This window comes from Poecilia mexicana, unplaced genomic scaffold (genome assembly GCF_051168715.1).
Source record: "Poecilia mexicana isolate PSO_F unplaced genomic scaffold, ASM5116871v1 scaffold_13, whole genome shotgun sequence".
Lineage (NCBI taxonomy): Eukaryota > Metazoa > Chordata > Actinopteri > Cyprinodontiformes > Poeciliidae > Poecilia > Poecilia mexicana.
In genome coordinates, this window is record NW_028263382.1 from 27,780,650 (window position 1) to 27,792,945 (window position 12,296).

General features: G+C 39.2%; 1 protein-coding gene across 2 annotated transcripts in view; it reads left to right on the forward strand.

Annotated features, from left to right (window-relative positions):
- ppm1lb (protein phosphatase, Mg2+/Mn2+ dependent, 1Lb) overlaps positions 1–12,296 on the forward strand; it is a 51,696-nt gene that overhangs the window by 30,151 nt on the left and 9,249 nt on the right. For both annotated transcript variants that reach the window (XM_088011987.1, XM_014986938.2), the window contains one exon: positions 11,355–11,571. In XM_088011987.1, coding sequence (XP_087868113.1) covers positions 11,355–11,571 — 217 coding nt within the window. The remainder of the gene's footprint in view (positions 1–11,354; positions 11,572–12,296) is intronic.

Genomic DNA, 12,296 nt, shown 5'->3' on the forward strand with positions numbered 1-12,296 from the left:
AGTCAACAGATTATTGCTTCACGTTATTGTTGTAGAAAGGATTGAGATGTTCACATATGTAATATTTTAGCTGCAGATTAATTTTGTGCTGCAAAAGACCAAGCTTACACTAAAGGAATGCAGTGTTGTTGCATTTAAAGCAATAAAATGGAACTGAATAAAAAAATTTGCATTTTATGTTTTTCTAAATAATGCATAAAATAAGCTTACGTAAATAAATGAACTCTGCAGAATGTGCCAAATGTTTTGATCTGATTACTCGTTGATAGAATAATCGATAACTTAACAAATTGTTAGCTGCAGCCCTACACATACAGCTGATGGCAACCAGTAACGCTCAAAAATCCCCAATTTAAATAAATAAATTAAAAATAAAACCCGACCTCTAAAAGTGTACATCCAGTGTGAGCATCGACGGCTATGAAAGCTTACCCAAAGGGCCAAATATATTGGCGTGAACGGCACATAAAATATGATATGCTACCAAATAAAGTGCTCCTTTGTGATGCCAATGTTGCATGCATTGATACTGATATGAATATAGTTTGTTTTTTATTCGCTCAGAACTTTGAAAAGACATTCGGCTAATTTTTTATTTATTTATTTTTTTACCTTTAAGCATAAATAAGCAACTAATTGAACAAGAGGCTTTCTAGCTCTGCATGGAGAACTGCATGACTATGAACTCCCTCAGGTCTTTCTATTCCCTCTAAGCAGGAGAAAATGAAGACAAGTAAATGTCAGCATTATTCTCTACACACCTTACAGAGTGTGTATAAATAGACCAGAGGTAGGACTGGAGGTCTGTAAGATAAACGCTGCTCTAATAGATGTCAAAGGAGTCTCTTCTCTTCTCTTCTCTTCTCTTCTCTTCTCTTCTCTTCTCTTCTCTTCTCTTCTCTTCTCTTCTCTTCTCTTCTCTTCTCTTCTCTTCTCTTCTCTCTAAAACTTAAGCGTTCATTAAAATATAAATACCAACTTATAACAGCGCTGCTGTCGTCCGTAGTACACCGACATCCATGAAGTGAAGGTTATTGGAGAAGTGCTTAGCTAAACCCTTAGGGTCCTGAACTGAAACAGTCTTCTTGTCTTACATCTGTTCATTTCTAAAAACTGCTGGTGTTCAATAATTAGGCTGCTTACTGTCATCGTTCTGCATCATGCACTTCTGGGTAAATAGTTTTAGTACAGCTGACGGCATTGGAACCTTGAAGCAACCCCATGCGTCACTATTTGATTTACCAAATCAACAGCTAAGAAAGTGATGAGGCACAATATTGAGTTCACGAAAATGAGATGAGATTTTAATACTTTTACAAAAACTTCAAATTGTTCCTGCAAAAAGTTATCTATTCATTTTTATATACTTTGCCACAAACTGAAACTTTTTCATTTTCAGATTTCTTTCTATCTCTTCGGACCATAGAGCTGTTCATTATTTATTCATTTGTGAAGTCTCCCACTGATTTGTGCCTTGAATATCTGATTTAAATTTTTGTCTCCTTAGGTTTTTGTGGCCTTAATGACCTGAACTTCGGCTGCAACCTGATGCAGTTTTTTAAAGGACAGCTCCGTCTTTCTGTCTTTGTACAAAATAAATATATCATCCAGCTATTAATACAGCCAAACATTCGTCCCTGCAGTTGATTCTGCAACTTTGTGACTTTGCTCCATTTACTTTTACCTCCGTTTTTCCAGCTCCTATCAGATTATAGCCGTCTTAAATGCGTTTGGAGTAAGAAGCTCATATGATGTTTTTATTTGCTCACTTTCATAATGGGAATGAGTGATGTTTATACAACATTATTTGATTTCTTGCAGCAGAAGTAAAGGCGTGGGATGCTGTGTGGTTGTTTATGATAATAATAGACTTGCTGAAAGTGTGGGCTGAGAAAGTACTCGGATCACTCTGTGTTGCAGAATTCACAACTTTTTACTGTAATTTTATAGTTGACAGTAAACACCTTTAATTATCTGTTGTAAAACCTTTCCTCAGAGGTGGCCAGAAAAAAAAGCTCCCAAGTGGTTTTATGCTACTATTTAATCTTCAGTGAAGATTAGAGAACTCATCCTTTGATGCAAAGCAGCAGTGTACGTTTTTTTTTTTTTTTTTTTAATCACTCCCACAGATGCGAGAAATTCATAAGCAGAACGAAGGCGGAAATGATTCTCTGTTCTTTTTCTCTTTCTCTTCATTTATTTTCCTCGTTCCACAATCTTTTTTCTCTCTCACCCAAACTGCTCATATAAAACATTTTTATTGCGGTGGCTTCCTTCCCCTCACGTCCTGCTTTTATTTTTCACCTCCATCCCGTTTTTTTGCCACCGTGCTTTACCGATTCACGTCAGCTGTCGTTCTGCTAATTGCTGCGCTTTTCTTCTGTGAGATATGTTTGCGATGTGTGAAGCACCGAGTCAGATGTTATTAAAGCTTCTATTTCTGGCACACAGAAGTGCAGCTCTTCACACCTTCGCTGCACGCCGCACAACACTTTGCATTCACTGCTGTTGTACGTCTGCATTGTGTGTCTGCAGTTTTCCCAAAACATGAAAGCGCCGCGTTGCTTAGTGGGTGGCATCGCATGTCATGGAAGCCACAGTCACCCTCTGGCAGCTGTTTGCGTGTTTGAGCAAAGGGGTTGCTGTCAAATTTAGGAGGAAAACGGTGTCTGGAATTGAAGGTGTTGCGTTCTGGGATATAATGTTGGTAGATTCTACAAAAAGCCATGAAGGAGATGTCAGATATATTTTAGATAATTTACTGTAAAATCTGTACCTGATCTACCTGCCTTAAAGCACATTAACTCTTGTTTGCAAAACATTGGGGAAGTTCAACCCCAACCAAATTATCTGCCATTACCATCAAAGTTGTATTTCAGCTTACTAGAGAGATTTTATTAGTTTAGACAGAAAACAAATATGCACACACATAGTTGTGGAGGAGAAAACTTTAAGGATTTCTAATTTACTGTTTAAAGATGCTAGCAAGACGTTTTTTATTGTCAGTCAAATTCTCTTTAGACATAGTTGGTCACCTACAGAATAATATGCCAGAGTTTTGTATTTTTGTTTTAAATCGGTGGTTAATCGATATCAAATCTATCCTCCTGAAAACCAGATTCTAAATACACATGCGACCAGTGACGTTACAAAAATCATATGGCGACTGCCATGAGTCTTATAGAGTTTATCCATTTGTAATTTTATCTTTAGCTCATTATTTGTCTGTTTTTTTTTTTCTTATAATGAAATATCTCCATCAAAGGTCAATTACAGCAAGATATTTCAGATCACTGCATTGATTTCAGGAAAATGTAACCACAGTGAAACTCATGGCACCCAATTTCTTCAGTGCACAATATAATGAAACCTCCTATGAAAATGCATGCATAACTACTCAGCTGTGTTTTTGAAACCATTTTATATATTGTATATATAAAAGAGGTCACTGCCTATTTTCTTTAAACCAGTAGACTTTTTCTAAGCTTTCAAATATCTTTAGGACCAAACTTTCCAAATATCCAATTCAATTAAAGGTGTATCTATGTTTCACTTCCTGCCTCAGGAGTTTTCAAAGGGCAGTCAAATCGCGTCTCTGCTGAGCTCATCATACGAGCTACTTCTCAGTGCAATGCTGGTAAAAAAAAAAAAAAAAAAACGTTATTAAAGGGTTAATAAAGCAACAATGTTGTGATGATTTCCTGAAGGTGGAAAGTTGGAAAGAGCAGGACTTTTTTTAAAGAGACAGAGGCGTTACATTACAAAGTCAAGTTTCTTTCAAGTCATATTTAATGTACAGCATTTTTATAACAACTGAGCGCAACGTACTTACTTGATTGATCTATAAAATGATACTAAGTGGCTGGAAAACACAATACTACGCCTTTAATCTTGTTTGACACAACATCAGACTGAATGGGTTGCTTAGTTCTCTTTCTGTGTACTAAATATCAGTCTATTAGAGTCTATATCCAGGTCAGTGACACAGACAGGGGGCTCTTTACGCTATGGATTACCCAGACAGCCTCCTTCCAATAGTCTGTTTGGGTTTAATATGAGTTTCACCTCTTCTAATGGATCTGGCGGTCAAAGGAAGGACACACGGCTCTCTTTTACTCAGAGGTGTGTGTGTGTGTGTGTGTGTGTGTGTGTGTGTGTGTGTGTGTGTGTGTGTGTGTGTGGGGCGAGTGGAGAGGTGTGCCGACGAGTCTGCTCACTCCCTGAATGTGAATTGCCTCTGATAAAGTTCTCTTCGTATTTTTTATAGGCCTGGTCGTCACTGTTTGCGTGAAGGTGTGTGTTTGTCTGGGTGTGTGTTTGACCAGAAGACTTGGAGTCGCAGGACGGTCACCTTTGTAGTAAAACCTGCTTTATAGGAAGCAGACAGAGTCAACAACCTTCTGAGGCAGCGCTCTGGGTCTGAGGGGCCTTGAAATGAGACATCTGCCGAGGTGGGACAGATGTCGAGCCTGTCGGTACCTTTGATAGCTGTAACCGTGGTTACCAGATGTTCTCATCACACCTGTCGCCACACTTGTATAATCACTGAGCTAAAAGCTGAGGCAGACAGTTTTACCTCATGTACATCTCTCTTTCCCTCTTTGAAGGCTGAAGTCACCGAAGCGTTTCTTGGAACTTTTAATGGATTTCTGTTCAACTTTCCAGCCCTCATTCATTTTTATGGCTTCACGTCTTGCCTTAGAAATCCTCATTCACTTCACAGAAACCATTTCTGTCCTTTTTACGCCGTCAGCGAGGCGGCATGCTGTGGGCCATTACATACCGCCTCTGGGACATGATGCATATTTGAATATGAATGATGCTCTCTGGGGTTTATTTTTTGAAAGTTTTTGAGCTTTGTTGGTCACTAAAAGAGATGTGAGGCTCAGCGTAGCATCGCCTTCCCTATCTCTCTCCCCCTCCCTCTTGGACAGCATCTGTGCTCAGCATGTTTGTTTTGGCTTTTTTTATTATTTTTTTTTTTTTTAAGTTCTATTTTCCCAGGAAGAATGAAACTATTTTTTTTGGGGTGCCTTTGTAAAATCTGTGTGTCCAAGGCCACACAAACAATCCAATCTGCCCCAAGCCTCTCATCACACAGGAAGCATAATATTGAATTCTGATTCGCAGCTTTACTAATATTTTCTTCTCTTTTTTTCCTTCTCAATGTTCCTTGATTTAGACTAAAATATAATAACTGATTTTAATTCACAATGTAACATTTTTTGCCTATTATTCCTCCTAAATAATAAACTGAAAGCTGGAAATTCAACAAAAAACCAAAAACTTTGTTGCCATTTCATCAGGCTCATTAGTGTCCATCAAACTTTCTCTTGCTTTCACTTCATCTTTAACTTATCTAAAAAATTAAGCAGTATCTTTTCTTTTAATGAACTGCTTGAGTGTTTCTAATGAAAGCCCTTTATTCTCCTCTCGGGCTCTTCCCCTTCTTTTTCCTTTTTTTCCTGATCTGTCGGAAAATAGTCTGCCAAAGCAAGTCTTCACTCCAGCGCAGAGCACGAGGGGCAGGAGGAGATTTTTCTGACTCTGAAGAGAAAATGGTTTTCTATGTTTCTGCTGGCCTGGCAAAATGATGAATAGAAACGTCTTGAAAGCCTGACCACTTCTGTCGAACTGTCTCATACAGATGCAGGTCCATGTTGACCAGACGAGCGTGTCTGGGAACATGATAGATTATGGAAAGGGAAAAGGTTGACTCGTCGCAGCAGGAAGTATTGTGCGTGCATTGTGGTTCTGCTTACAGGTTTGTTATGCGATTCAGGTGATGTTTTGAGTAACTTGAATGAGGAACTACAGTAGGAAGCAAGTCTGTGTGTAGCTGGGATGCATATTAATGAGTAATAAACAATCGGAATAAAAAAAATAGTCCAACTCTGTGGCTGTGCTGTTATTTTTAGCTGTACACATAAAATAATCTCTCCACCAGAGAGAAGAGAGACGATGCCTCCGTGGCAGCATAAAGCTCATTCTGCTCATGTGCAGATGGTTCATTATAAAGTGTTACTGCTCACTTTCTCTCCCTTTGACTGAACAGATACGATAAAAGTTTTGTTTTTGTGAAGGAAATGCTGGTGCTGGGCTGCCCTGGTTTGCCTCTAAACACAAACCCTTCTCTAAAAGATATGCTGTTGTGGTCTAAAAACGTCCCAACAGTAAAATAAGTCGAAAAGTACCATAACAGGATTACCACAGGATGATGAAATATCACAGTGTGACTTGTACAGAAGAAGTCTGTGTTGTGATTTATGGCTAAATCTGAATGGGAGACTCTCCTTCTGCTCTTTTATATCAAAGTCGTGGCAAGGTTTTGGGTACCTGGTTGCAAAAATGAAACCGTCATAAGAAAGACAAGAAGGATTTTTAGGTACTTTAAGAAACATTGATGAAGGCTATTTAATGGATGAAAAATATATAATTTAGTTGAGGTTTTTAAGCTTGTAGACACTAACAGGTATCTGGGGTTCAATTCACAGCTTCCAGTTTGGTGCTACACTAAAAACATTTGAAATATCTAAAAACATTAGTGTGAAGCTAAACATTTGAAATATCTAAAAACATTAGTGTGAAGCTAATGTTGTGTATCAGCCTTGGTACCAAACCCAGAAGACCCGTAATAGACGGGAGCGTGGACGGATCTTCAAAGAAATGTTTTATTCTTGGCATGTTTGATTCCAGTCCCTTAACATTAAGGCTTAATTGCTTGCTTTGCCTGCAAGTGAAAACTGTTTACTGTTTCTTTTTCCATGTTTTCTATATCTGAACATAGAAACATCTGAGATATAATTTAAAATTTTACAGGGGCTTTGACTCTTCAAAGATTAGTCATTGATATTTTTTTTCAATGTCTTTGGTTTAAAGCAATTAGGATTTGAATCTTTTTTTCTGTTTTCAGAAAACTTTTTATGATTCTGTCCACAGAAAATAAAATGTGGATTGTGGATCCTTGTGTTGCTCGTCTTTATCTACATTTGGTGCACCTCCAGTGTTTCTGTCTACATTCTTCATATCTTTCATTTCTGAGTGAAGACTTCCTCATAAGTGCACGCAACATTCATTTTTCAATATCTTAGGCTGATCGTATCATTAATTTGATGCCGAGCGGTTTGTGTTTTTTCTCTGCTGCTCGACTTTAATACCTGCCTCCTGACAGTCAGCTCTGCTCGCCCTGTTCATCCCATTTACTCCAACTCTACCCTCTCATGCTCTACATTCCTACACTGTGCTCTCGTCCCTTTTCCTAATCTAACACTACATTTTGTTTCCCCTGTGTTTTTACCACTCTTGATCCCAGTCCTCATCTCTCTGTTTCAGTTTTCATCTCCATCCATCTGTGCTCTCCCTCCCTCATCCACCTTTCCTTCCTTTCATCTTCTAATCTGGTATCAGATGGGCCGGTCCAGTTAGCCATCAGGGTATGCGGTCAGATATTCAGGACTTGACTTCCCTTCTGTTTGAGACCCACATTGATACTCTGTAAAATAGGTCACAGGAATGGAGAGTGACCCTTGGTGATTTCTTGTTTTTTTTGTTTGTTTCTTGTTTTTTACAAGACTCAAATGTTTCCAGTCATTAAACAACTTTTGATGTCGGACAAACCTTTGAGACACCCGTTTACCCCATTGGCCGTGGTGGCGCTGCACCAAGAACCACTGAAGTTAAAGACACAAAACCCTCCGAAGAAGACACTGAGCGCAGCCTCATTCTTCATGAAATGTAAACGGAAATGGAGTAATGTCAGATTTTTATTTCTTATTTTTTTAGCGGTTTTAGGATTTCCTTTTGCCTTTGTAAAGTACCACAAGCCATTACTCCTGCTAACCTTGAGCATTTTCTTAGTTTGTATTTACCCACAAATCCCTGTGCTTTAGTCACATTGACATCCCGTTGGGTGCGCCCACAGCTGGTGTATAGTTTGAGGTTGAGATGCTAAAGTGCATGGAAATTAGTGGTGATGTTGTTTAACAGTAAAAAGAAACAAAAGGCAGAAAACCTAAAGACCCAGGTTTTTATGCAGACCAGAGTTTTTTTTTTTTTTTTTTTTTTTTTTTTCATTTTTTTGGTCCACATCAGAGTTCATACCTCCCCAAACAACCCGGACTTTCTAGGCAAACGAACAAGATTAAAGCGGTGTGAACATGGCTGGTGTGAATTCACCCTAAATCACTTGAAGGTTGAAGGTTTCAGAGTGTAGACTTAAATCTGATTGAGAAGCTGCGGCCTGACCCTAAAAGAGGAAACTTCATGATCAAAACTCGAGTAAGAGTGGGCCAGTACTCCTCAACAGCAATAAAGTTAGTTAAAAGACTCACTGTCAACTAAAAACTATTGAAGGTAGTTTGTGGCACAGCATTTATTAGATTGAGAGTGCAATAACTTGTTGTATAAGGCCAGGTATGATTACATGACCTTCTCCTTTAATGAATTGAGTAGAAAGCTGCATTTTGGATCTTCACTGTCATTCTGGGAGGAAAGCAGTCGTAGTTCCTGGTAATTGGGACAATAAAACAAGAAGCAAACAAGACTTCCAGCTTCATTTCTGACCTCTGAACCCAGTTTGTTGAGTGCAGCTTCCTGCTTGCTAGCAACAGCAGAAAAGTATGTCAACTCATTGTTGTTCAAATGGAGTCAGAAATGATCCGTGGTGATTTTAGGCTGAGCCTCACCATGGAAGGAGACTGACGGGACTGTAGGAAATGAAAAATGAGGCAAGATAGAGGGAGACTGATGGTGTGCACAGAAAAAATATCACAAGTGCTGACAAAATATAACGAGGGGGTAGATAAATTGTTTGCATATGTAAGAAAAAGCAAAGTAGGCAGGGATATTTAAGTCCATGAAAGCACAAAAAAAGTGCAGATGAAGGATGCAGAGGGAGGTCTAGATTAGAGACGAAGCTAAATGGGGACAGTGTTCAAGCTTGTAACTTTGGGTTTATCCGCAGTTTTCTGTCAAACGACCTAAAATCGTTCGACTCATTGCCTGGAAACTGCATACTTCACTGCTTTTTCTCATCCCCTTTTGCTTTCTCTTTCCTCCAGGTGTTTGACTTTTCTTGGTGTGAAATATGATCTCTATGGGTTTTGGATGATATAGATCAGTTGCTTGTTTGCAGTGTATTATCTCACATTCGTGCGCGGTGACCTTGTGTTGCCTGGTCGTCCCTGTGCTTGGGGACTAGGGCGTTATTTGCTCTCAAAATGCAAAGGGTTTGTGTGAGAAAAGGTTCCCTCAGTGTTATCCTTGGCAAAAAAAAAAAAATGGGTAGAGGTGAGGATACGGTTTCTCTAGCTCAGCTGTATCCCACAGCATGAGCCTGTGTGTGTGTGTTTGACTGGGATGATCATTTCTTTCTTTATCTCTGTTTATATGCTGCGGCGAGGCAGAAAGGACATCAAGGTTACTGCTGTTAGACCAGCTTTCTGCAGACTGTTCATGCATGTGTATTTGTATGTTTTTCTAACGGTGTCTGTGTGTCCCATACCAAAGATACAGAAACGTTAATGAGCTTCTAGGAATTCTGTCATTATAGTTTGTTTTTGTCCTGGTTTCCATCCTAAAGTCATCATAAAGGGCAATGAGCATTTCCACACTTGCAGATTTTTAATGATTAAACTTTTTTCAGTTGTCTGACTGGTATTTATAGGAAGTGTGGACACATTTCATGTTTTAAGTGTTAAGCAACTGGCGTTTTTCTACGAATCTGACATTTGTTTGCATCATGCACCTTAATGTTGACCAAGGAGTAAAATTCTCCAGATTGATGAAAAGGTTACATGTTTGTGTGTGCTGCTTAATTCTTGTTAAATAGTGGATGCAGTAAGACAGTTTTCATTTGCAAATGTCTGTGTTTTTGACATTGAGCTTTGATTTCTACCCTCGTAACGATTATCTGACACAGTATTTCACCAAAACAGTGGTAAATGTTACGTATTTACTTCAGTAGGGTTTTTTTCTAGTCTGAAACAAACTTCCAGAAAACTGCAAAACAGCTGAAACACTGAGTTCCTTTAACTCGAGGCTAAAAACTCAAATGCTTAGAGTTGGCTTTGATTAATTACTGGAATATTAACCAAAATATTTGATGTACATTTGCTTAATGATTTTGATGATTGCATTTGACAAAATGTAATGTTAAATGCATGTTTCACAACTGGTTACTGTGTTTTGTTTTTATGGTGTAAAGCACTTTGAACTGCCTTGTTGCTGAAATGTGCTCTACAAATAAACTTGAATTGACACACAGAGGAAGAACATGCAACCACAACCACATAATGTACTGAACCACAGTATGAGTCTGTGCAGTATCACAAATGCAAAGGTCTCTAACTGGCGCCCACAGCTGGTGTACAGCTTTAGAGGCTGAGATGTAAAGCGCATGAAAATTAGTGGTGATGTTATTTAACAGTAAAAAGAAACGAAAGCCAGAAAAATGTGGACTGTCATAATCAAATCTGAACATTTTCATAAAATGTTTGCAGTGCTACTAGGTACCCGTATTGTCAAAAGTGTTGTAATTTCTGAGAGCTTCATCCAAAGTTTAGCTTTGGTATTAGCTTTAGCAGGGCTAGAAAATGTAAAAATTAGTTGGAAATGTTGATATACCGATATTGGCTCAGGCTTATGTGGGAAACTGTGAATATCTGCAAATGTCTGAAATATAGGTTTCCTGCAGTGGTTTTTTTGTTTGTTTGTTTGTTTTGTAGTTAAGCAACCTACCGTATTTCCCGGACTGTAGAGCACACCTCACTATAAGCTGCACCCACAAAGTAAAAAAAAAAAAAAAAAAACTGGAAACGTACATAAGCCTCACCGGGCTATAAGCCGCTGGTATCTCCGCCGCTCTCGGCTTTCCACAAGGAGGCAGCAGAGGGCTGCATCCTGAATGTTGTATTTATTAAGGACGCAGCCCTGCGTCTCCATCGCCGAACCACGGACTTGTTCACGCCGAGCTTACAGGCAGTGGCTATCGATCTTTACTGCCAGATCGATAGCCTTCAACTTAAAAGCTGCATCATATGAACTTCTTTGTGTTGTTTCCATGATGAGGCGTATGAGTTTGAACATTTCTCTGTCGTCTTAGAACTAGCATGTGCTTGTTCTAAACGAAAATTTAGCACTTTCTTCTTTGATTTTCAATTTTGACTTCCAATGATTCAGTTCCTGCTAAAGAGCCCCCTGGTGGTTGAAGAAAAATCCACAGAAAAGCCGCACAGAGCTATAAGCCGCATGGTTCAAAGCATAAGAAAAAAGTAGCGGCTTATAATCCCCAAAATATGGTAATTTTTTTTTATCTGGAGCCATCTAATTTCTCCTCTGTGCTCTCACGTTTTCAGGCTGCTGCTGAGTTTGCTAAGACCCACCTGGCTGAGGCTCTGCGCCAGCAGCTACTGACCTACGAACGAGAGAGAGATCGAGACCGAGACCGAGAAAAAGACAAGGACGAAAAAAAGGAGAAAGGAGGCTCCTCCTATCCGTCCATCCTGGAGCAGCAGATACTGACGTTAGACAGAGAAATGCTGGACAAACTCTCTGCCAACTACAATGAAGCAGGTCTGTATCTTAGTTGTACGTTGGCTCATTAACTCTCAGTGATTTAAATGTGTGCGAAATGTACAATCACCTGGAGATGAGACGATAAAACTGAAGCGCATTAGGATGGATTCAAGCCATGTGTGCTGTTCGCCAAAGCAGATGTAATAAGAAAGAAATAACCAATCTTTTTAGCGTCTCTCGTAATGCTGCATTTAAAGCAGTATGTGCTACTTTAGTGTTTCACTTGACAGGAGTTGAATAGTGACTGTCAGCAGCCTGGGGTCTAGCTTATTCAGCTGTTTGAATAAAAGTTGATCTTCACAAAGCTTGTAGTAATTATCTCTGAAGGGATGGATGTGTGGAAGAAGAAGAATTGCGTGAGAGAGAGAGATAGGCGGAAACGGTTAAGGAACGGGTCAAATGGAGGGGTATATGTGTGGAACGAGCATTGTGCTGTTAAGGCGAATACAGAACCGTGGAAAATAACCACATTAGAGAAGTCAAAATAAAGTAAGAAGAATATTCAGGGCTTTCTCCAGTGTATTATAAGACTGGCGGGCTGCCAGGCTTTAGGATTCGACTTATTTATGTTATTTATTTGAATTGTGTTTCATTTAATTTCATTGTGTTTGCCTTTTTAAGACTGTAATGTAATAACACAGAATCACCTTCCTGTTAATACACAGAAACACAGTGGGTCGCTGGTGGGTTCCCCTACCACCGGGCTTAACAATATTCCTGGG